This window comes from Otolemur garnettii, unplaced genomic scaffold (genome assembly GCF_000181295.1).
Source record: "Otolemur garnettii isolate 467f Iridium unplaced genomic scaffold, OtoGar3 scaffold00005, whole genome shotgun sequence".
NCBI classification, from domain to species: Eukaryota; Metazoa; Chordata; class Mammalia; order Primates; family Galagidae; genus Otolemur; species Otolemur garnettii.
Window position 1 is genome coordinate 10305162 of NW_003852400.1, and position 26372 is coordinate 10331533.

General features: G+C 34.1%; 1 protein-coding gene and 1 non-coding gene across 3 annotated transcripts in view; one reads left to right on the plus strand and one right to left on the minus strand.

Moving 5' to 3' along the window:
- The window catches only part of CACNA2D1 (calcium voltage-gated channel auxiliary subunit alpha2delta 1), a 502006-nt gene that overhangs the window by 22646 nt on the left and 452988 nt on the right, over positions 1–26372 (minus strand). The window contains exons 22-31 of one of the 2 annotated variants that reach the window (XM_003782628.2): positions 23312–23388; positions 21963–21983; positions 21236–21296; positions 13129–13226; positions 8526–8613; positions 7433–7495; positions 6708–6811; positions 5733–5819; positions 4488–4555; positions 1232–1270 (exon numbers count right to left, since the gene is read on the minus strand). In XM_003782628.2, coding sequence (XP_003782676.1) covers positions 1232–1270; positions 4488–4555; positions 5733–5819; positions 6708–6811; positions 7433–7495; positions 8526–8613; positions 13129–13226; positions 21236–21296; positions 21963–21983; positions 23312–23388 — 706 coding nt within the window. The remainder of the gene's footprint in view (positions 1–1231; positions 1271–4487; positions 4556–5732; positions 5820–6707; positions 6812–7432; positions 7496–8525; positions 8614–13128; positions 13227–21235; positions 21297–21962; positions 21984–23311; positions 23389–26372) is intronic. The other variant, XM_012811373.2, reaches the window with a different exon arrangement.
- LOC111722103 lies at positions 10579–10684 on the plus strand. Its single transcript, XR_002771043.1, has one exon. It is a non-coding gene; the product is annotated as a U6 spliceosomal RNA (small nuclear RNA).

Sequence of the window (26372 nt, forward strand, 5' to 3'; positions counted from 1 at the left end):
CAAGATATCTAATAATGAAAAGGTATTTTATTATTTTCAACACATCTTAAGATTTTGACACAAAAAGATATCTTCAAATATATCATATTAGTAGCCATGCTGCACAAACAAAAAACAACAAAAGAAAAAAATTCTCTACTTCCCCCCCTCCCAAAAAACCCCTCAAGGAACATAAGACTATCACTATGTTATATTTTTACATTAGAAATATTTGGTTGCATATAATTAGAATTAAAAGCAAAATATAAAACAAACAAAAAAAACTCTGGCTGAGAAAAAAAATTGTAGTCACCCTGAAATATAGCATAAGTTCCCACCCAGATTAAAACATGTTTTAATGTATAAAAATCAATAAAATAATTTCTGATGAATGAAATAAATCCCAAACAAAAACCTAATTTTCCAAGTAGGAGTCATAATACACTGCATTTTCCCAATGTGGAGGTGACCTGCAAAATCCTTGCCTCCAAAAACAGCTGCTAGATAGTCCATGTGAAATAGAGAAGCTATAAAAGTAATTAAAATTATTGGCTTATAATTTCACAGAGGTAGGAGTAATAGAGATAACATAAAACTCTTGCATCCCTTGAAAATATACAGATACACATAAAAGGACTGGAAGAAAATAGCATAACTCATCATTCTTATTCCATTTTAGTAATAATTTATCCACTATCATTTTAGAGCATCTTCAACTTTTAAACAAAGTTCACATTTCCTTTTCCAATTTCTCAAACAGAAATGGAAGTAATATGAAACTATCTAAAACTCAAAAAATGAGAACCTTACAATAAATAATATAACTTCAGGGTTTAGTTCAAAAATTTTTCCTGTCACTATAAATTCAGTGTGAACAAATTTAGAGAAAAAACCAAAGATTAGGAAGATTGCATTGATAATCAATAAGAATGCTGTGGTTAGAAACCTTCTATTTAGAAATGTGGCTAAAGATAAATATGTACCAAAAAATCAAAATAATTGACACTAAAGAGAATGCCAGCCATATTTACACTATTTTTTACCTTCTTATGATATATGAAGATTTTTTAAGCTAGAAGCATTGAAAGTTAGGAATTAAAAGCATATAAATTCAAATTCATATCTATTGATTAGATCATATTTCAATTTTTTTAACATTTGTTTAAAAATACCTGTATCTTTTTAATCATTAGAGTCTTAGCATGAACACAAAAGAAAATATTATACTTAAAAGAAATGCAGAGTTTCTTACATCGCTATTTCTTTTGCAGTCACAAACTGGACCAACACACTGAAACACAGAAATGGAATTATCACCAAACATTTTTTTTAAAGTTGGATTTTAATTACACTAATTATTACCATGTTACAGTTAAAATTTCCGAATATTTTTGATCCTTCCTCATATTTCTAGTTAATGTAGCAAGTGGTTTTTCGATTTTGAACATTTACCTATATTAGGAATGGAAGAGGAGAGATTATAACTGATACCAGTGAAATACAAAACATCATCCATGAATACTATGAAAATCTCCACACATATAAACTGGAAAAGGTAGAAAAAAATGAAAAAAATTCTGGAAATACATACATCCCAAGACACAATCATAAATAAATAGAATTTCTGAACAAACCCATAATGAACAACGAAGTCCAAGAAGTAATAAATCTTCCAAATACATCATCAAAAAAGCCCCAGACAAGATATATTCATAGCCAAATTCCACAAAGAACTGGTACCCACACCACACAAATTATTCCAAACTGTGGAGAAAAAGGGAATCCTCCCCAACTCCTTCTATGAAGCCAGTATCATAATGATACAAAACCAGGAAAGCCATAACAAGAAAAGAAAACCATAAACCAATATCTCTTATGAATATAGATGCAAAAGTCCTCAATAAAATTCTAGCAAACCAAATTCAGCCACACATCAAACAAATAGTTCACTATGACTAAGCATGCTTAATCCCAGGAATGCATGGATGATTCAACACGTGAAAATCAATATATGATTCACCACATAAGCAGAAGCAAAGACAAAGACAATATGATCATTTCAATAGATGGAGAAAAAGCATTTGGCAATATCATCACCCTTTTGTGTAAAACCCTCAACAAACTAGGTATAGAAGAAACATATCTCTAATTTATAAAAGCCATATTTAACAAACCAATAGCCAACATCATTTGCTGTATGAACTGGAATGAGACAAGAGGTGCCCACTGTCAGCAGTTCTATTCAACACAGTGCTGAGAGCTAGAGCAATCAGGCAAGAGAAATAAATAAAAGGTATACAAATTGGAAAAGAGGAGGTCAAACTGTTTGTCCTCACTAATGACATGGTCTTGTATCCAGAAAACCCCAAAGACTCTGCTAAGAGGCTCCTGGAACTGACAGATAAATTTGGTGATGCTGTAGGCCACAAAAGCACTGTACATAACTCAGTAGTATATCTGCCAGTCAAGCTAAGAGTCACATCAGTAACTCAATACTGTTCACAATAGCTACAAAGAAAGGGGGAAAGATCCTTATAATAAGAACTATGAAATACTGAGGAAAGAAATTGCAGAGGAAATAAACAAGTGGAAAAACATATGCTCATGGATAGATAGAATCAATGTTACTAAAAGGTCCAAACTACCCAAAATGCTTTACAAATTCAATGCATTCCCCATCCAAATGTAAACATCATAATTCACAGATTTAGAAAAAATAATTCTATTCTTCATTTGGAACCAGACAAGAGCCCAGGTAGCCAAAGCAAACTTAAGTTTAAAGAACGAATGTGGAGGCATCACGTTACCTGACATAAACTACATTACAAAGCTAAAGAAACCAAAACCATATGGTTGGTATTGGTATAAAATAGAGTCACAGACCAAGGAAGCAGAACAGAGGATCCAGATTTAACACCATCCACATACAACCAACTGATCTTTGACAAAAAAACAATATACATGTACACTGGGGAAAAGAATTTAATAAATGGTGCTGAGAAAACTGGATAGCAGAAGAATAAAACAGGACACTACTCACAAAAATTAAAAGACTTAAGTGTCTGGCAAAAAGTCATAACAATTCTAGAGGAAAATATGGAAAAAACCTTCTAGATCCAAGCCTAGAGAATATTTTTTGAATAAGACCACTAAGGCAATCACAACAACAACAAAGATAAATGAATAAATAAATAAATAAATAGGTCTTGATTAAATTAAAAAGCTTCTGCAAAGATAAGGAAACAATCCATAGAGCAGACAGACAACTTCTTGAATGACAGAAGGTATTTGCAAGCTGTAAATCTGATGAAGGACTAATAATAATAATCTATAAAGAACCTAAGCAAATGAGTAAGAAAAAAGTCAATCCCATTAAAAGGTGGACAGAAGCTTTTAAAAAAGGAGACAGACAAATGATCAATATGCACACGAAAAAATGTTCAATGTCACTCATTACCAGGGAAATGCAAATTAAAAATACAATGAGATATCACCTATTTCCTATTAGAATGGTTTATCTTAAAAAGTCCAAAAATAATAGATGCTGGCATGGATGCAGAGAGAAAGGACACTTACACACTGTTGGTGGGACTACAAATTAGTTCACCCTCTATGAAAATAGAATGGAGGGTCCTCAAAGAGCTAAAAATAGATCTAGTATTTAATGTAGCAATCCCATTCCTGGGTATTTAACCAAAGGAAAACAGGTCTTTCTATTCAAAAGACAACCTGCACTCAAATGTTTATTGCAGCACAATTCACTATTGCAAAGATGTGGAATCAACCCAAGTGCCTATCAATTCATGAGTAAATTTTTAAAATGTGGTATATGTGTACCATGGAGTACTACTCAGCCATAGAAAAGGATGAATTAATTCCCTTTGCTGCAATTTGGAAGGAACTAGAGACTATTCTCGAAAGTGAAGTAAACAAATGCTACATGTACTCACTAATTAATTGTAACTAACTGATGAGGACACATGTGCGCAGAGGGAAGTAAAACTCAGTGGAAACCAAGCAGTGGAGAATAGGGGAGAAGGGAAGGACAAAAATGTACTGACTGTGTGCAATGAACCCAGTTCATTATAATGAACACTATTTGGGCAATGGGCACACCCTTAGTCAGGAATCAAGCATTACAAAAACAATCTATATGACAAAAAAAAAATGTATGTACCCACATAATATTTTGAAATTAAAAAAAATTCTTTTCAAATAATTTGTCTAACATAAAAATAAAATTAAATAATATAGCCCATCCCAACTTAAAATGAACAATTTCAATCTATAGATATCCAAACTAGCATTTTATACTATTAACCTTGAAATAATTTTTATTTTTATTATTTATTGACTAATCAAAAAACTTTGAAAATAACAATAATTAATAATTCTTTAATGTAGTATCACTGAGGAATTATTTTGTCACTATAAAGATCTTTTTTTTTTTCTTATTGAATTTTGAGAGTATTAAGTGTAGTGTAAGAATTTTTAAAAACCTATCTTACCGGATCCCTGGTTGTGGTTTTGGTGAAATTCTCTATCCAGGAATTTACATCAATTTTAATTCCAACAACTGAAAAAAAAAATCTGAATTAATTTAAAGGCATAATTGGATACAAGACAATATTTGCTATATGATAGTTCAGGTAATTAATTCAATAGCAAATAAATGTTAGATTGAATATAGTATTTATTTTATGATGTTTTTCTGTGGTCTTCAGTAAGAAGTAAAGCTATTACAAAAACTGAAATTCATATTCACTAAATAGTTTATCCAATAGCTACAACCTATTCACTAGTTTATCCAATAGCTGCAACCTAAAATAAAACATGAAGTATTCAAGTGGCAAATTTTAAGAGGCTTCCCGCACTTCACCAGTGCGTGCTGTAGGCACGTCAGAAACACTTGCTGAAAGAGTGAGTAAATGAATGGATGAGTGGGCAGGTGAGCGAGGAGGAGACAGGGTGATGAATGAGCAACTGTGTGAATGAAGGACAGATGAATGAGTTAGGGAGTGAATGAGAGGGAGTCCCTGGAGCAGAACCGCTGATAGGGAAACTGCCCTCAGGGCAGAAAGGCAATCTCTCTACTTTGTCCATCCGGCCCCTCTAATATATGCTTTCTTCAAACTTCAAATCATACTGAAATATACAACAAAACAAGCCACTAGAGTTACTTTATTATTTTTACCCACTCCAGCCCATTTTCATTATTATGTTTTGGGTGTTGATTATTTTACCAAAAGATTATTTTTCTATACATTTTACCAAAAGATTTTAATAGATATCCATCTAATTCTTTTACAACAACATACAGTAGTCTCAACTATGGATATGCCATAGTTTTTCTTTTCCTCCAATGAAGGAAACTTAACTTCTCATATTTAACTATTATGAGTATGCATATCCTTGGCCATTTTGTACGTGTTTGAAAGTAGCAGAGAATTCCACAGTGGGACTGTGGTATCTATCCACCATTTAAAATTTTGATATAGCACACTAAATTGATTCCATAAATTTGTGTCAGCATTGAATAAAATACCCACTCTTTAAAAAATTCCCCCACTCTATATAGTATTAATTTTGTTCTCCAATACCATAGATTACTAATTGTACTTAATTTGCTTGTCTTTGATTTTATTTTGTTTGAGGCTTTCTGACGATCTTCCTGATACACATTACCTGTATAAAACAAATGTGAGGTCACATTTAATTTTGGTTATGTTTATGTGTATAATATATATGCTTACCTGCAGGTTTAAGAAGTTTCCCTTGGATATATATTTCTACAGCTTTGCTTACCATAATGCCAGATTCATAGGCACCAGGTCCACTTTCTATAAGAAATGGGAAAAAAACCTATCTGGATAAATCAAATAATACTATTGAATTTCTTACAATAGATACAGATGCGTTTTGCTTAAAGATTGCCACATTTATAAACTGTAAAGAGGTGTGTTCTCTCCTTCCTCTCTTCTTCCTTTATGTATATAACAGGCTAACTGGAATGTCCAAGAATTGGTTTGTATTAATTGATTTAGGAACATTAGTTTGCTGTATCTACGAGTGCATTATTATGAATATGTGCCAAATCTCTACTTCAGAACATTTGCTAAAACACTGAAGAGGCTGCTGAATTAAAATAGAAAGATTAATCTTACATTATAAAATTGACTTTGTTTGTTCTAAGATATATATGTCCCTGAAAAAAGTCTAAAATTCTCTGAACTTCAGTTTTCTCATTAGTAAAAAGAGGTGTAAATAATACCTATGCTCAACAATCCCAAAAGATTAAATTAGAAATATCTGGGAAATAACCAATTAAATATTTTTAAAGGTGAGATATTAATGTTTACAAATATCATACAGATTATACAATTAAGGGTGATAAAATATAATTAATGAATTTACTTCACTCTAATCCAATAAACATTATTCATATGTTTTCAGTTGTACGATGAGGGATTATCCACATGTGCTTCTATTTATTGTACGTGCCTGCTAGATAACACTATCTCTAAATTATTGGATGTCTGCGGGCTACATATGCATTTTACCTCTTCAACTAATGGATGTTTCTTTTCCATTTTTCTAATGCCTTATGTATACTTTACTCTTGATAACAACTATTCTGAGCAGTTAATATAAAATATAGGGATTTGGCGGACAGCAGATAGTAGCAATAATTTATTTTGAATAAAGCTGAATTCCAAAGCAATACTTACTGTTAAAGTAGGGAGCAGTGAAAACATAGTTATCATTATCTAGGCTCCTTTTATAGAAGCTGTCCTCATACGTCTCTGGGTTTTCTTGCCAATTTTCTCCAGCTCTACGGAGGAAAGAGCTCATCATTTGTATTCTTTAATCTACCTGATAACCTATTTTTCTCTTTGTCCACATGGTAGGCATTATAGCTCTACATCTCAGGTATGTCTGAGGAAGCCAGTGGTAATTGACAGTGTAACTGATACGCACTACTAAGAAATGTATCAACATAGCATTATATTAAGAGTCAGAAAAAGTTGACTTCTAGTTTTACTCTGCTGTTGACTAGTCAAGTATATGGACAAGTAAATTAATAGATCAATTAATATTAGTAAGCCTGGTGTCGTCTGCTCAGCCTGCTTCACACACGGAGATAAGACGCATCAAAGAATAATGTTGTGCAACACATATTGCCACTAGGCTATAATCACTACATTAATACAGCTTGTGTTTACAAAGACAACAATCTCATTAAACACTTCTTGAATTTTGTAGTAAATTGAAGACTTCTATAATTTTCAGAGAAGTGGGATATTTTAGTCATACAAATACTTTAAGCAATGACTCCTTTAATCAATCAACAATGATCCATTTCTCTGAAGAATGGCTTATTTGTACAGTAATATAAAGATCCTTGGCATGGTTGTGTACTACAGTTATTTTTACAGATGTTATTTGAACTCACTCTTTAGGATAAACTCTGGTAATCCCACCATCAGTCACAACAAACCTTGCTTTTACTCCTTTGCTGGAATAGAAGATAAAAGAAAGAAATGTTTCGTTAAACTTAACTCTAAAATATTAAGTTAGGTGTTGGTAATACAGAATGAAATAAAAGAAATTCTTAAAGAAAGCCAAAGCAAATAGATCAATAGATGCACATGTTTTAATAATTGAAGTATCTAGGAACTAAGTACTTAAGGGAGGGTGCTGAAGGAAGGTATCTCATAGGAAATAGTGACCGAGCTGCATTTTGAAGATGGAAGAGAAGTTGACAGGATGACGAAGGAAGCAGGAAGCCATCACATACAGCAAAATGTATGAGGGAAAGCTGGTGAAGACGGCTGGTGTTTGGTGTAATAGAAGCAGAAGGGGAAAGGAGGGAAATAGGAAGTCAAGTTCAAGTTTCTTTAGAATGGTCAGTTCACAAATTATTTTGAATTGCATAGTAGGAATCTTGACCTATATCTTGAAATTAGAACAAATTGCAGAACACTCTGCCAAGGATGAATGGTATGGAGAACAGAATGGAAGCTGTGGGTAGAGGAATGGAAACCACCAAGGTCATAAAAGCCAGTTGTAACTGCTTAGAAATGGAATATTAGGACCATGATTAAGAAGAAGAGAGGAAAATATTGTGAGAAAAAATATTTAGCATTTAGTGATTGGAAAAGAGATTATTAAAAAGAATCATACTCAGATTTGCAATTTCCTAACTGGATAAATGATAGCGCTATTAGAAGGCCAACTATACATTCACTAAAAATCCTATTTTCCCACAAACACAGAAACACACAGCATGTTGTGTTTAACTTTGTTTATTCCCACTGACGTGTGTATATGTATAAAACTGAGTAATTGTTGATGTTAGTATTGAAATACCCCCACATCTGAAAATTCAAGCTGTCAACTCTTATAAAATGGTTTTCTTGAGAATTTATTATTAAAGATAAATAATAAACTTTAAATTTATGAGGTCCATTATCCAAAAATATCCCAGGGAGAAGCTAAACTAAAATGTAGGATATATATTTTTATTAATAAGAACAAATACTTACATATTTTTCTGCTTACTCCAGTAATTTTGGACGAGTTCGTTTGTAAAGCCTGCATCCAGCAAGATTCTATTAATCAAATCTGTGTTACCTAACATAGAAAAAGGATATCTTCAATTACACCCACATAGTTTTTAAATTATGAAGATAAGGGAAAAATATTTCCTAGTTCCAAAGGCAGTTTACAGTGGATAATATTTCTATGAATTTAAAACTATTTTCCATATTCACGTTCTCTGTGTTTTGTATATTGTTCATCTTGCCTCACATTTTTGAGGATACGGACTGGATTTGCTAATGCATAAGCCAACTAGAAACGAGGCAAATTAAAGTTTACAAAAAAAATACCTGAAATATGCCATGCTAAGAAATAATGAATAGTTTTCCTTTTCTGTTTTTTTTTCTTTCTGTAACTTGGTATAGTGATTTCAAACCATCGTAATTTCACGGACAGTTATATATACAGAGGGTGCCAAATATCAGAGCATTAGATAATCGTGGAGTAAATTTAAAGTTTTTTTGAGAAATTCAGTGCCACATTAAGAGTAGCAAGAATAGAATATCTGTCACAGACCAGCACTATTCCAAGATGGGTTTTGAAATCTACTGATACTGTTCAGAAAGCACAGGCTTTGGGTTGTCACTTCGGAAATATCTGATGTGCACAGTAGCCCAAGTTAAAGGATAATTGGGGGAATAGATAATGAAGATCAAAGTTCAATTAATGTACATTCTTAAACGAAAAACTTTGCCACCTTCCCTTTCTCCTGACTCCTCCACTCTAAGCCCGCAAAGCTCAAGATAACATGTAGGTACCCTGTGAGATTTCACATTTATGATAAAATTTCATTTTTTTCAGACAAATAACATATGGCCTTAGTTAGCTTACGAAGCAGTACAGTAGGTGGAAGGTCAGATAAGATAAGTTCGAAACATTTTCATTAGTTTTAAACTTTTTAATTGAATGTATCTTTTACCTGGGATTAGAGGATGAACTTAATATAAATTTTGAAATATATCACAAGTCATTCTTTAAACTATATTGAAATATTATTTTAGAAACTATTTTTTTTAAATAGTCCATTTGGAAAGTAAGTGATATATTTTAATGATCTCCAATCCTTTAGTTAAAACAAAATAAATAAGGCTATTGCTTTAATTTACAATATGAATCAAGGTTGCAAGTAAACATATAATTTCATTCATATATTCATTATGTTCCAAGCCTTAAATGTGTACTGAAATTTATTCCATGCAGCTGGCTACACAGAATGAACAGGTAATTAATATTAACCTTTACCATACACACTCCCACAAACATTTCTGAAATATTAAGTAAAGAATTGGGGAGATATGGAGAAGACAACCACTGTATATGATAAATATTGAGGAAATTATATACATGAACTTAAAGATTAGGTAATTAGAGAATTACAGTGTCACTCGCGGGCTAAGCACTTTCACAAAGCAAAATTAAACTTGACTGAACCCTTTAAGAAACTACTCATATCACAGCTTTCAATCACTGATATCTACTTTGAAAGTGAATTTTATTTATAAACATTAAAGATATAAACGACAAAACATCCATCATAGAACGTATCATATTGTTCTAGGAAAATACAAAGAACTTTTTATGGGCATTAGCTGGTTTAATAATTAAAAATATTATAAATTCTCAATTTTTCATACAGTATATAATCAATCAAGCAATTCCTACTGGATTATGGAGGAGGCAGATAAAAGACAAGGGGAAATGAAAGGAGAGACCGAAGAAGACACAATGGCAGTATGGACTGAACTGAAAGTATTTTATACTTCTCTAGGAACTTAAAGCAGTGAAAACAAAAGAATGATTATAATTTTCATTGTGATTTGAAGATTTATATATGTCAAGATAGGTATTTATGCTAAACTCATCCTTGCAAGGAGTATGAGTGCGTTAAATAATTTTGCTATCCAGTTAAAAAGCCTAACAATCATATCAACTCAGTGTTCTCTTGGGAATTCCTATTCCTTATTAATAGAAAATAACAATGACATAACAATGTATGTATGTATCACTTTGGCAGCAATACACTAAAATTGGAATGATACAGAGAAGATTAACATGGCCCCTATGCAAATTGATCATGCAAATTCATGAAGTGTGCCATATTTTTCACTGCTGGTGGGACTGCAAACTAGTACAACATTTTTGGAAGGCAGTATGGAGAACCCTCAAGAACTCAAACTAGACTTCCCATTTGATCCTGCAGTCCCATTACTGGGCATCTACACAGAAGGAAAAAAAAAATCCTTTTACCATAAGGACACTTGCACTAGACTGTTTATTATAGCTCAATTTACAATTGCCAAAATGTGGAAACAGCCTAAATGCCCACCAACCCAGGAATGGATTAACAAGCTGTGGTATATGTATACCATGGAATACTACTCAGCCACTAAAAAAGACAGAGATTTTACATCTTTTGTATTAACCTGGATGGAAGTCAACACATTATTCTTAGCAAAGCATCACAAGAATGGAGAAACAAGAATCCTATGTACTTGATTCTGATATGAGAGCAATTAATGACCTAGTACATGGTGGGGGGTGGGGGCTGGGGAGAGCAGAGAAAGGGAAGGAGGGAAGGAGTGGGGCCATTATGGGGGGTGGTACACCTTTTGGGGGCAGAACACTATTATGGGAGAGTCTTTATCTGACACAAGCAATCAGTGTAACCTGGTTCTTTGTACCCTCAATGAATCCCCAACAATTAAAAAAAAAAACAAAAACAAAAAACATTTAGAAGGCTGTGGCTCAGTCCCAGTGAATTCACAGTGAGTTGATTGGTTTGAAATCCTCATGTGTAGGCATGATCAGTATAGACTTCAGACGCCTGTGACAGGTTTCCGAGAGGCACTTTGAAGTGACTAGCTAATACAAGCTGAAGTGGAGGTGCTCTCCACATAGTGGTCACTTGAAATTTAAGCAACAGCTTTATGACAAAGGGGGTTTCATTTTTTGATAACTGATAAAGTACTTTGTTTAGCTCTCCTGATAGAAAGAGAAATATTTATTTAAAATTAAAAAAAGAAAGGAGGAGAAGGAAGAGAAAAAGACACAGACAGAGAGAGGGATAGACTGGAGAAAAATTTGTAAAGAGAGCAGAGAGAATAAAAAAGACAATTATATGGTTATTCGTTTTTCAAATTATATTCACTAAGTTAATTCTGCCATTAATTTCACTTTCCTTTCTTTTTCCTACTTGCACTGCACTTGTTTCTGATAGCACTTTTATAAAATAAGGCATTTTTTAGAAGAAAAAAATAGAGTTTGAAATGTTTTAAAAGCCAAGAATCTATAAATCTCTACGAAATCTCACAGTATCAATGATACAAATTTATGAACAACAACTATAATGGTTAAAAACTAATTCTTAAAATACCTGTTATCTACTTCAAACTGTCTTACTTCATAAAATGGGAAATTACAGAAGCATATTTATTTATTTATTTTTTTTGAGACAGAGACTCAAGCTGTCACCCTGCATAGAGTGCCATAGCATCACAGCTCACAGCAACCTCCAACTCCTGGGCTCAAGCAATTCTCTTGCCTCCAGCTCCCAAGTAGCTGGGACTACAGGCACCTGCCAGAATGCCCAGCTATTTTTTGGTTGCAGCCATCATTGTTGTTTGATGGACCTGGGCTGGATTCGAACCCACCAACTCAGGTATTTGTGGCTGGAGCCTTAGCTGCTTGATCCACAGGTGCTGAGCCAGAAGCATATTATTTTTAAACCATGAAGTTAACTGTGATTAAAAGAGAATGTCAGGAAGAAAGAAAATCAATGTATACTTTATTTTTTATTTTTCCCATATTAAAACTCATCATGTAAATTGAAGGATATAAATACATTCATCAAAATGAGTTATGTTTTCCTGTATATAACAGGAGCAAGGCAATGGAAAATCCTTAAATGGTCATTTAAAATTAAATTTCTGTATCTCAAGAATGGAAGAAAAAGTATCCAATGTACTCAGCCCTATTATGAAACTAATTATAGTCTAAGAATATGGGGAGGGAGGAGAAGGAGGGAGGGTGGTGGATTGGTGGAGGGAGAGTGATTGGGTGGGATCACCTCTATGGTTTATCTTACAAGGGTACAAGTGAATCTTTCTAAAAGTAGAATATAAACATTTTAACACAATAACTAAGAAAATGATATGAAGCCTATGTTAACCAGTTTGATGAAAATATTTCCAATTGTATATGAAAACACCACTCTGTACTCCATGATTGCATTAATGTACACAGAAATGATTTAATAGAAAAAAATGAATAAAATTAAATTTCCTAAATTTGACAGGAACTCTGGTGAACGTACTGTATTTACATTTTAACCATTTGCAATTCTCTATTACTTTGCTTTGAAAATTTGATTTCTTTTAATAATGAAATGGTATTCTTTAATATATAAAATTTTACAAATCTATAAAGTAAATAAATAAACCAGGACACCAACCAATAAATATGATTATCATACATATAACATGAATCAAGATTTGACCACTTTAAATATAATCACACTGAAACAATTATTGCAAATTAATGCATACTTACAGGATGGGTTGTTTGGAGTTTTTCTATCAATAAACTCATTGAAATTCAAAAGAAATTCAGTGTTATTATCTGATATTTTAAGATCACTGCAGTAATCTCTGAAAAAGAGATATTTGGGAATATTAGAAATTAAAATCAAAATTAAAAGTAGTGAAAATACTTTTATTAGCTATATGACTTTTGCTCTATAAATGGAATGATATTCTGTCAGTAAGTGATGGGGATTAAAGATGCTACATATTAAAAAGTCAGCTTCTGGACCATTGGCACTCAAAATATTTTTGTTTTGTTTTATATTTGTATCATTGCATTTCTCATATAAAAATTAAAATAGAAATCTTAAAACATTTATTTTAAAATGTTTATTAAACATTAACATATTTTTATGAGAAATCACTGTATTTAAAATAATGGGAAAAGTGGCATTATTTTACATACTTGCAACAATGTTTAATTTCTGACTTAATAGAGGAAAAGTATACCTCCGCATTCAATGATTACAAGATTTTGTTTGGTACCTTAAAAAAAAAAAATGTCCTCACAGAGACAAGTACATGGAAAAGGGAGGAATATTTTAATAGTTTTTCAGATATTTTGATAATATACTCAAACTTGATTACTTGTAATTTATTGAGAATGTTAATAAACTTTTTTGTAGTCTTTTACATCAATTCAATATTCTGTCTTACATTTTGAATGAATCTTCTAAGTATCCATAATTTTGTACCATCATCAATTTATTTGGAAAATAAGAGTTATATAAAACTTCAAAATGATGACACAATTTATTATCTGATATAGAAAAGTTACATTCATTAATCTCTCTGCTGACTTCATAAGATAAGCCTGCAAGTATTAGGAAGCTGCCATGCTCATAGTAGTATAAACAACCTTCCCAAAATTCTAATTTTTCTTTCAAAGCTCAGATTTTGCTATTGGTTAAAAAATACTCTTAGCTATTTCCTTCAAAGTAAAAAGAAATCATGATTCATTTTTGAGAAAAATGTTGAATACCCAAATCTGAAATACCATAGTTCATCTGAATGAGTTTACTTGTTCTTTCAAACGAAATAATATCTCATTTCAAAAACAGCAAAATATCTAGTTCACCTCTCAGCTCAATCACACAAATACTTTTCTTTGAGATATTCAAGTTATTCTGCAATGTGGTAGCACTTCAAGTTTTCTTACACATAACATTAAAGTACATACTCAGGAGGCCAGGTGTGGTGGCTCATGCCTGTAATCCTAGTACTCTGGGAGGCTGAGGCAGGCAGATTACCTGAGCTCACAGGTTCAAGACAAGCCTGAGCCAGAGTAAGACCTCATCTCTAAAAATAGCCATGCATTGTGGTGGGCGCCTGTAGTCCCAGGTACTTGGGCACTGAGGCAAGAGAATTGCTTAAGTCCAAGAGTTTGAGGTTGCTGTGAGCTGTGATGCCACAGCACTCAACGAAAGCAACAAAGCCAAACTCTGTCTTAAAAAAAAGAAGAAGACGACATACTCAAGGAGAAAGCTTCAATAACATGAATAATTCTTGCTGTTTCAATCAATTGTGTTTTCCCTCATGTGGGGCCTGGCAGTGAAGATTGCAATGGCTATCAGTGTTATAGTGTTCTGTTCATGCTAAGCTTACCAGCCTACCATTGCTTTTGTACTGTCAGTGACTGCAAAGTTGAATGAATACAATGAAAAAAAAAACAAAAACAAAAACCAAAAAACAGCATTTGCTTTTTTTTTTTGCAGTTTTTGGCTGGGGCTGGGTTTGAACCCACCACCTCTGGCATACGGGGCCAGTGCCCTACTCCTTTGAGCCACAGGCACCACCCAGCATTTGCTATTGTTAAGAAAATAGCTTTGACCCTCTGGGTCTCCTGAAGAGTGTCCCTAACATGAGTACTTCAAGCCCCAGTGTTTTAGAAATTCAGAATTAATATATGGCAATTTAAAGAAAAGAAGCTGACAATCAAAATAACTAAGTTAAGACAACTGACAGATTGAACAATTAAATATTCAAGACCAAATATGATTAAATAATAAAAATTTTCATATGCAAAGCCATGACCTACACACAAAGCCTCAAAGTGTAAAGAGAAACAGACTGTCAGACTTCAAAACCACAAAGTTTTCAGTTCATGAAAAAGTTTAGCTTACAGGCAAGGTTTAAAAAGTTTACACAACAGACTCATTTAATTCTTCACGGAGCTGCATTTGACCTCCCCCCATAATGCTATGTAATTTTAGAAATAACACTAGGCTGAGTCAAAAGCCAAATATATTGTATTATGAGCTCATAGGATGAGCAGCTGACTGGAAGATTTTAGGACTGAAGAAAATATCAGAAATAATTCTTAATAAAACCATTTTTAAAATATCACAACTATCTTTGTTCATTTAATCTAAAAATAACATTATCAAAAGGTATTTAAGTTTTAAAGATGATAAACTCAGATTTAAATACTTGAAAAGTTTTCTCCAAAGGCACCTAACTAATAAAGCCTCCAATCTGAGGCTAAGCCCTCTCGCCAGATCTATAGTGAACATATATGAATCCTACAAGGTGCTTTGAACTTTCACTTTGTGGATTTATTTTTATTAAATCATAACTGTGTACATTTATGGGGTACAGTGTGCTAATCGAAATACAATGGGGAATGCTTGACATCAAATTGATGACCATAACCATCGCCTCACTTATTCGTTGTGGTCAGACATTTATACTCTACTCTTAATAGATTTGAAATGTGCCATTGCATTGTGAACTTTTATTGACAGAAAACTTCCAGCCAAAACCAACTTTGACCTCTACCCATAGAAGGCTTGAGGACTGTGAGCAGCCAATTTTGACATTGTGTTGTTTTTAATTTTTGCTGCCCAAGTTATGCTCCATTTTAAAGTAATCTAAAGATATTTGTCTTCTGATATTTACTAATGGTAAAAGCTTAGAAATGTTTCACTTACGAGTAAGAGAAATTTTGAATTGAGATGGAAAATTAAGTAGAAATCATTTAAATGTGAGAGAATGCTGAATGCTGCTTTAGTGTACAGAGTTCTCCAGTGACAAGGATGATCTTCTAGGCTCAAGTGATCCTCCTGCCTCAGCCTCCCAAGTACCTGGCACTACAGGTGCCTGCCACTATGCCCAAGTAATTTTTCTACTTTTTGTCGAGACAGGGTCTAACTCTTGCTCAGAGTGGTCTCGAACTCCTGAACTCAAGCAATCCTTCTGCTTTGGCGTTCCAAGCGCTAAGATTAGAGGTGTGAACTGTGCCTGGCCTTGCCTGCCTCCTGAAGGCAGGGATCATGCTCCACACATCTATATTCTCAACATTTGTCCTTCTGTAGTAGTTTTAGACTTTAAAGCTACTACATATGCTGATTATTAATCAGGATCAAATAGTTTAATCCATTTAGGAATTAACAAAAATAGTCTTATTAAAATTTATAATCTGTTTTTTAAAAACTATTTTAAAATAACTGCTTTTTCATACCCTTTATTATGGAACACTCCGCCTACTACTATTACTTTCTCCCCCTGAAACTATAAATAATAACTAATATTTAGAGCTGATCACTTACTAGCAGCTATGGCAAATATTTTCTATGCATTACTTCATCAAAGTTTACAGGAAATCTATAAGCTAGGTATTATTATTTGGCAGATAAATAAATTACAGAGAATTTAAGTAACAGAGTCATGACAATGAAGATCTAGGAAACAGACCAATGTGGTCTTGCTCTAGAGTTCACTACATTGTTTAATAACAGTGACTAAAAAGAATATATACTGCAGGTCTATACACAAATTTCTGTCTTTTCTCACTTTATTTCCTACACTTTTTGAACACATACTGAATAGTCCATTTTTTCCAGGAAGACGTCCCTATACAAATAACTTACTCAGATGTACCAGGGGTTCTTTTGGGAATGCCCTTAACATGTACATATTCCAACCACAGCAGCAAGGATGTTGTTGCAAATCTCATCTTATTTAGCATCTTTACAAGAGAAATTGAGTGGGAAGGGAGGGGAGGGGGAGGTTTGACACAGGGAGAGCAAACAGTGGAACCACACCTATGGAGCATATTGCAAGGGTACAAGTCAAATCTATCAAATATAGAACACAAATGTCTTAACACAATAATCAAGTAAATGAGGTGAAAGCTATATTAATTAGTTTGATGTAAGCACTCCAAATTGTATAAAAAAACAGTACATTGTACCCCACATATGCATAAATGTATTCATGATCTATGTGTATATGACTTAATTAAAAAAAAAAAACTGTTTTGGGTGGCACCTGTGGCTCAAAAAGGTAGGGCACTGGCCTCATATGCCAGAGGTGGCGGGTTCAAACCCAGCCCTGGTTAAAAAAAAAGACTAAAAAAATCCTGTTTCCTAATCCATTAAATGGGATAAAAATACTAATTTGTTATAATAGAGTGGTTTTGAGCAGTAAGTATAACCAAGCATGTAAAGGGTTTGACATGTATCAGTTAAGGTAGACAATTACTGGTTTGTTCCATAAGCTACATGTCCGCCCCTCTCTTCTGGTATTACCCCTCCCCTGAACACATAGGCAAATTCCAGTCTTTTAGTGAGATGTATTGATATTGTTAATTCATAAAACAAGTTCTGATACATGCTACAACATGGATGAACCTTGAAAATATTATGCTAAATACAATAAGCCAGAAGCAAAAGTCACATCTGACTCCATTCATCATATGACATGTCCAGAATAAGCATAGCCAGAAAGACAGAAAGGAGATTAGACATTGCTGAGGGCGGGGGTGGGGGAGAAGGAAGATGGGGAGGCAACAAGAGAGGTTTCTCTTTTTGGCAATGAAAAGGTTCAAAAATTAATTGTGATGTAATACATGTGAACAAACTAAAAAAAAACCAACAACTTTGAATTGTAAAAACAAACAAAAAAAGGAATGTGGAATATGACTGAGTCCACAGCTAATACCTGCGAGACTAAACAAAATCCGTGGCCCATGAATTAGGTATTGGAACTGAGAGAGAGCTTTATCCTCTCCGTGATGCCTGACGTCACCCTGTTTTCAGCTTTGTCTTACAGCAAAGCTGATGAAGTTAATCTGCATAGTCTGGACTTAATAAGTGATAGAGATGACGAGAGAAAAACACAGATTTGAGAAGGTGAGTCTTGCCTCCAAAGATTAATTTCAACCTCTTCTTATATATTTGCTATGTTAATATTCTGTGGGACACTTTGTGGAATCTATAGTTTCTCAGAACAGCTTCTAGTAACTTAAAGTTGCTCAAAGTTACTGTGTCCATAAAGTCTATTAGGATTGAAGATATTATTAATAATAGCATGCATTTTTTGTTGTTGTTTCTGTGGCATCACAGCTCACAGCAAATTCAAACTTTTGGGCTTAAGCAATTCTCCTGCCTCAGCCTCTGAAGTTGCTGGGATTACAGGCACCCACCACAATGCCCTGCTGGTTTTTTTTTACAGTAGTTGTTGCAGTTGTCATTGTTGGTTAGCAGGCCTAGGCTGGGCTTGAACCTGCCAGCCTGGGTATATGTGGCTGTGCTGTAACCACTGTGCTACAGATGCAGAGCCAATAGCATGCATTTAAAAAATATTTATTATACATTTATAGTTTCTCAAGTTGTACCTGCTATGTGCTAGTAATGGATTTGATATTGGATATTAAATGGTAAGTCAAATTGACCCAGTTGTGGCTCTCTTGAAGAAAATAAATAAAATATATTTATGGCTGGTGCTCTGGTAAGAGAAATATGGAATTCTGTGAAGCCATCAGTAGGATGCAGAATCCAGTGAAGATGGGAAAGAAATTCCCAGATCAAGGAGCTTCAAAGTTGGAATTTGGGAGAAAGTAGGGTATGTGTGTGTGTGTGTGTGTGTGTGTATATATATATATATATATATATATATATATATACAGTCCAAGAGAAAAGGGAATTAGTGGCAGAAAGAAGGTAAAGAAAAACAAAACAAAACAAAACAAAAAAGTGTATTAAGGGACCGAGAGATATTAATGTGGCTGGAATCTCAAGCAGGAGCTGGGAACATAAAAGGCCGTGTGTTAAGTGATCTGAGCTCTGTGGCCGTAAAGTCTATGCCACAACCACTCTATTCTGCCTGTTTAATGAAAGCAGCCACAGACAACTCACAGGCGGATGAGCAGCACTGTGCTCCCATGAAACTTGCAACTTGATGGTCCCTCATTTTGAGTATGGGGAGCCACCTTGATACCCCAGGACCTGGTGACAGAACATTGGAACACTATGATATAAAAGCACAGATTATCCTAAAGATCATATAGATCCACTGGTTAGTACTTAGCAGATGAGAAGAATGACTTTTTTCACATTTTAGAAACTCTCTCTGGCTACAGAACGGAGACAGGATTGGGAAATAAGGAGGAAATAGGAAAGTGAGGAGATCCATTAGGACGCAGCCGCAGGAGTTTTAGTAAGAGAAGGCAGTGGCCCAGCTGGGTCAAAGGCGGCTGACAGTGATAGACATACCTGATAGTCCTAAGACAGAAATGGCCAGACTTGATGCCTGATTAGAAGTTAGATACAGGGAAAGGGCTGCCTGGGCAAAGACAACTAAAGGTCTCAAGATTGCACAATGGGCGGAAGGTATTTTCTTCACCAAAGCAACACAGGAAAAAGAGCTTTCCAAAAGGGACAAATATTTTCAAGATACTGAATTTGCAGGATACTGAAGCAGTATTCCCGTCAAGTTTTTGTAAGATATGAGTATTTCCCATTTAGACTATGTAGGGGCATAAAATCTAGAAATAGGTATACTATTTGATCCCATATTATAATGTAACATCAATAACCCATTCATGTGTTTGTTTGTTTGTTTGTTTGTTTCTAGAGGTTATGGCCATCACATAGATTTGGGAGCTGTACCCCCAACCTGGAGGCAGGGAGTAGATGGCTAGTATGTGCTATGACAAGAGCCTCAGATAAAAGGGGTGAGGGCCTGGGCTAGCTCCCTTTGCTGATCCTCATGCACGTGATCAGCATGTGAGAGAGACTGTGACTATGCAGCCAGCGAGCAGTAAGAAATCAGAAGAGTGTGTCATCCAAAGCGTGGGAAGAGAGGGCATGATCAGCAGTGTCAAACTCTTTAATGAAAATTCAAGCAAGAGAAGATTCTCAAAGGTAGAGTCGCTCCCAAAGCCAAAAATACACTTTTTTAATAGAGATTTCTCAAAAAGTTTTATTTTTCAAGTAGAAACAGAATTCAGAAATTTCCTGATGCACAAATAAAAGAATAATAAGGAAGAAATTTTATAAGTTTTCTTTGGGTTCTTGGAGTAATTGCGTAAGTGTGAAACATTAATAATCTAAGCTTCTGTAGCTCTTGTGTTTTAATAACTAAGCCTAGACTAATAAGAATTACGTTAATTTGAATGTTATATATGTCTGCTATAGAGCAGGCATCAAAAATTGAGGAAAGAAATAAAAATGAAGAACCCTCTTGGATTGTGGGATAGTTTCACACATTTACAAGAAAATAGAGGTAGGAATAAAAGATGTATAGGGAAGGGGGATTATATGAGAGTTAAAAGAAAATTGAACAGGAGGAAAAAATAATGATCATCTCAAAAAATACTTGAGGCAATATCATTACAAACATGTTTTCCCAGAAAGTTGTGTTAGATTAACCAGAAATCCATTATGATGGTGAAACATTCTACCAAACGCTTGTATATATCCATGTATATTTACGTACCTATCTCTGTGAAGCACATACACATTTTTGTGTTTCTTCTTGTACACTCACAGGTGCAAATACACAATTCTCCATTATTGTTGGATGCACTGACCATTCCACATGAACCAAGCCTGTGTCTGTCTTACTCACTGCTGTGTCCCCGAATCAGCACACAACTTAGTACGTGGTAATTGCTCAGTAAGAATTTGAACAAGTAAATGAATAAATAAATGAGATTCTATTTCGGTTTTAAAATTATTTTTCCCTTTGGTTTTATAATGTGACAGAGTAGTTTTGGTCCAGTTCAGAACCACCGTCAAAGGCCTAGCTACCCACGGATGACAAGTTACATAAAAGAGAAAAGCAAAACCAACCTTGGTGCTATAAATGTATAGCCAGATTCTTCAAAATTATCTGGCTTCAGGGTTTCTGAATCTGCAAAGATAATGTTACAGGATAAATAATTAGATACGCAATTCAGAGTATACCTCTCAAGGTTCTAGGACAGTAAGAAGACATTAAAAAGATTACCTACAAAGAAAATTAAAAATACACTACACATCCTAAAATTCGAACACATCAATGAATATAAAGGTCTTCAATGCTTCCTAATGCAATAATGAAATTCCAACTTAAATTATAGCAATGATATCACAGAAAATATTATGTCTATAATTTCCCCATTTGCTAACCCTACCATAACCAAATAGCTTCTAGAAGGATATTAATACAAACCCTATATCAGAAATATTTGATTGAAAATGTTAATGTAAAAATTTTTACCAATATTACAATAAAATGATTTTAATAAGTCATTAATGCCTTTAGTGAATTAATAACATTCTTCATATGAGGTATGAATTAGTAGGTAGAAGAATAAAAAACCAATTAAGTCTAGGAAAAACCTTGAATGTCACCAGGCTGCATGTGAAAACACAAGCAGATTTCTTCCCTCTCTTTTGCAGCTATGATTTGAGTGACCATGGAGGAAAATTTAGCAAATGAGAAGCACAAAGGATAATACCCAATAGGAATGAAAATATCAGTGGAGATGTCAAGTGTACTAAATAGAAAGAAATTGAGCAACAAGAAAATACTTGCCCTTCATTTTGCCCTTTTTTGCTGTGAAAATCCATCAGAAAGAGAAAGCAGGGAAACAAAAAAAAAGAGGGTAAAGCAAAGGGGGTCACAAACAATATTTTATTCAATGACTTTCTTGAATAAAAATATTGTGCATAGATCAAAGGTTCATTTATGTACAGCTGTAGTCTGGAAAAAAAGACATATTTGTTTGAAGACTGGAAAAGTCTGTTCTATCAATTATGACTAGATATTATGACGGATTTCCCTCCCTGTGCTATGGTTGTTTCAATGGTCTGTTTTGCAAAGTGGTTAATGCAGGTGCGATACCAATGACGTCAGCCTATAAACAGAAGCATTTACCAATCATCAAAGACTCACTAGTTAGCCCCTCTTTTATAAAGTGAAGAACTAGCTCATGCAGATCGGCTGGTTGTTAAAGGACCATCATATCTGTCAGGTAAAAGTGGAAATAGGAATGTCCTGTGTATAGTGTCCTATGAACACCAGGCCTGTGGACAGCAAAAAAGAACTGACAGAGAAATGAAAGAAACCATAGTTTCCTTGAAGGTCAGATATAAAAGATACATACATGTATTTGTATTTTTTGCTTTTTGCTTCATCCTAACAAAATATTTTTAGGTTGTTACCAATAATTGAGCAATCAGCAAATGATATGATGGTCATTTTACTTTACAAAATCCAGTTACCCAAAACAAAACAAAAAGTAACAATGACTTGAAATATGCACTAGTGTTAAGAATTGCTCTACATTCCAAATGATGCTCAAAAAAAAAAAAAAATACACTAATCCATTTGCATTACTGAGACATTAATTTGAATTATGAAAAGGAAGTTAATTGCCAAACCAAAGCCAAAGACCAGAGCAATTTAATTTAGTCAAAGAAAGGAAAAGATGTGGACGATGTAAAGCACAATATTATTCTGGCCAAATGCAAAAACAAAAAAAAAAACAACCAAAAACGGAAAAGCCTTACTAGCACAGTGCCATGAGAGGAGAGACTATGCTGATACTTAGCGTGTGAAACATTCTGCTCCAGCTAGCAGACCCTTGGAGACAGCAACAGAGGACACACCACTGCAATGATTCTATGAGCACATAGCAAGGCAGGGGAGGGTGGTGGGGACTGCCAGTGAGACTGGAGTACCTGCTCATATTCTATCCAGGTAGAATATTTCTTGTTCCTTGCATGTTTGGAATGGGTTAGAATCATTGCTGTAGATTTGGTAGTAACAGCTACTAAAATGTATATATAATAAGCCTTGGGTATTTCAAAATCTGGACGTAATTAACCATCTGATACTAGCAAATGACAAAGAGACCCTGCAGTCACTTTCACAGTACTTACATCTGGCCTGAGTTATTGTCTCTTCTATTTTGGCTTTTATATAGTAAAAACTGTAGGTTGGTAATACCAAGGCCAAACTGCAACAGAAACAAGAGAAGCATAAACACAAACAAACAAAAATGAAACGTAAAAAAAAAGACACTTCAAATTCATGGGAAAATCCAAAGATCTTCCTCGCGGGAAGGAAAAGACATATTACTTTGACATGAAAATGCATTCGGCAAATAGAGTATTTAATTTCTGTCTTGCCATCCAGAGTCATCCAGCAATCTTCATTGCAGGGAATCCGAAGAGGCTGTAAGGTACTAAATGTACCTATAGAATAGCTAAGGAAGGAAGGCCATGACCACCTACTATATTTCCAGAAAATTACCTTAAAATATTTGGAATTGTGGTAAGAATAAAAGAGCATTAGGAGTATGTTTAGACAAAGTAAACACATCACACTCACTGGGCACCTTTTCCTTAATGTATCACATATAATTTGAAGGTGCTTTATATCCAACAGAAACTGTTAAAAAATACAAATGGATTATTATTATCATTATTGTCAAGTGCATAAAATCATCTGAAATATACTCTTTTGAGAGGCGAAATGCTATTTGAAATCTCTAATTCTTGGGAATATTCTCAAGTGTCTGCTTCTGGGTAAATTCAGATTCGTTTGGAACACTCATAAATATTGTCTGCTCATCCCATTAGTTTTTACCCAGTGGGAAAGTAAGTCATAGAATTTTCTTCTGGGTCATTATTGTGAGTAGTCCATATTATTTGATAAATTGCTATTAAGCATGGCAGGAAATGTACCTTGTGTTTGGTAGTTTATGAGAGACTTGGGGTAACTCTAGTTTTATGGTGGATGTCCAAACTGGAAGTGAGTTCCAGTGCAAATTGCAGATCAGATTCACAATGCTTTAGACACCAAGAATGTCAGACAAGCTTGTTGTCAAAGCTGCCAGACAGGCAACCTTACTCACTTTGAAACTGACAATTAAAAACATGGTATGTGAGAATTGTTAAAAGACGTAGGAATATTATGCACTTTCCAATAACACAATGGCATGTGTGTAATTCTTCTATTCTCATGCTGACTAATATATGTATGTGGGATATAACTAATCATCCCTTATCCAATGTGCACTTGCAAATGACCTTTGCTATGCTTTGACTAAAGAAGACTTGGGAACAATAAGTGTAACCAATCATGACATCTCTAAGATGCCCAGCACTATTTTAAAAAAGTGAAACCCCTTTAATGAGACCAACTGTGTCATTAAGTGTTCACTTTTAATATTCAGGTCAAATTTTAGTAATGCACAAGACGACATGTGCATTTATAGACTTTTGAATATGTTGAGGCATTTTTAGACCTTTTAAATCACTCAAGCTTCATGTAAAGCCAGCTTTGGGGATGGATATCTAAACTGCAATGAATTATTTTCATATATAACATAGAATAGGATAGAATACACAAGTTCAGATTTTCCTGCTTATGAATATAAATGTGAAAAGTGCATTTTATGAAGAGGGAAAAAAGCAAGGGTTTATTTGCTACAATTTAATTATGCAATAAAGATAGCAAAATGAGTGGATGCTTATTGCCTCCAATTCCCAAAACTTTCTCCTTCATTAAGTAATTCATAGACTTTCCTTATGGGAAAAGGTCGGGGAAATAAAATGTTATGTAGATTTAATGAAAATCTCTGCATTCATTTTATAGGTAGCTTCCTTTAAGTGGAGGCAGAGATTAAAATTAAAATAAGCAGCACGTCAGTCTGACAGCAAGATGACCTTTCATGATTCACTTGCCATTTATAAAGTGTAGAACAGAATTACAGAGCATTTGAAGATTGTCTCCCGCAAATTCTTCTCAAGGGAAATTAGGACATTTTTATTGCGCTATCAGCATTTATTGCTAAAAGAAACTTCTAATTAAAACTGATAATGGTGTATCATGTAACTAGTACAATATCACTCCGTGAGCTAGGGTTACATTTCAGATATTACAAAAAATAGTGTGGAAACCCATGAGAAACAGAAGTTTTCAAATTGGCATATCAAACATACATTTTGTTGGTCTGCGAATCTTAGATTGTTATTAATAGCTATAATCCATTCTATAGAAAAGTATAGTTATATTTAACTTAATTATTGCTATCTCAAGCCAGGTTATTTTTTTGACATATAGGCAGATAAGATCATTACCAACATTCTGAGTCAATGGTGCTGTGATATGCAATGTTGGCTGTTTTTCTCCTTATAAAAACAATAGACCAAGATTGTTTCATTTCTCATTAAAGTTCAATAAAGCAAGTGGCCACCAGATGGGTGGCAGAGCCTATGCAATATTTTTGTGACTCAAACATAGTTTGCTAAGTTACATAGAATACAACAGATTTTTCAACTTAATCATTGATCTCCATAAAAGTCAACTCTTCACTAAAAAGGAGAAAGAATTTTATTAAAATAATTAATATGGTACCTAAGTTGGATCAAAGCTTAAACGGAGAGAAATCACTGGGCAAAATTTTATACCTCATAAAAACGTAGCACTTTCATCCTTCAACTTAGATATGCTATTTGTTCTAAATTGATATTTGAGAATTTACTTGTACAGTAATTCAGGAAATTATTCACAATAGAAGGAGATCTAATCACACCAAAAGTTGGAGACTTGGGAAGGGAATGGGTGCAGAGAACGTGTAGATGTGGAGAAATTGGGTCTTTTCAGCGAGCTGTGATCTGTAGGGGAAAGGAAGAGGCAGAATAACAGGGCAGATGGGTTGGGCTCAGAAGGATGTGAATATTAGACTTGCAAGTCCAAATTAATGGGGATGAAAGAAGAGTTTGCAGTTTTGGTCAACAAGGAGTGACATGAACTTGAGACTTTGAAAAAGGATCTTAATCTGCCCACACTTATTATTATCACTGGGTTGTGAGGAAAAGATGATGAGTATTGAGGCTGTTTGTGAGAAAATTAGGAATACAGTCAACCAGAGTTTAAGGAGAATTTCAGATACCCCCAAAGTGTCCTTAGAGTAGCAGCAGAACCAGCTATCAC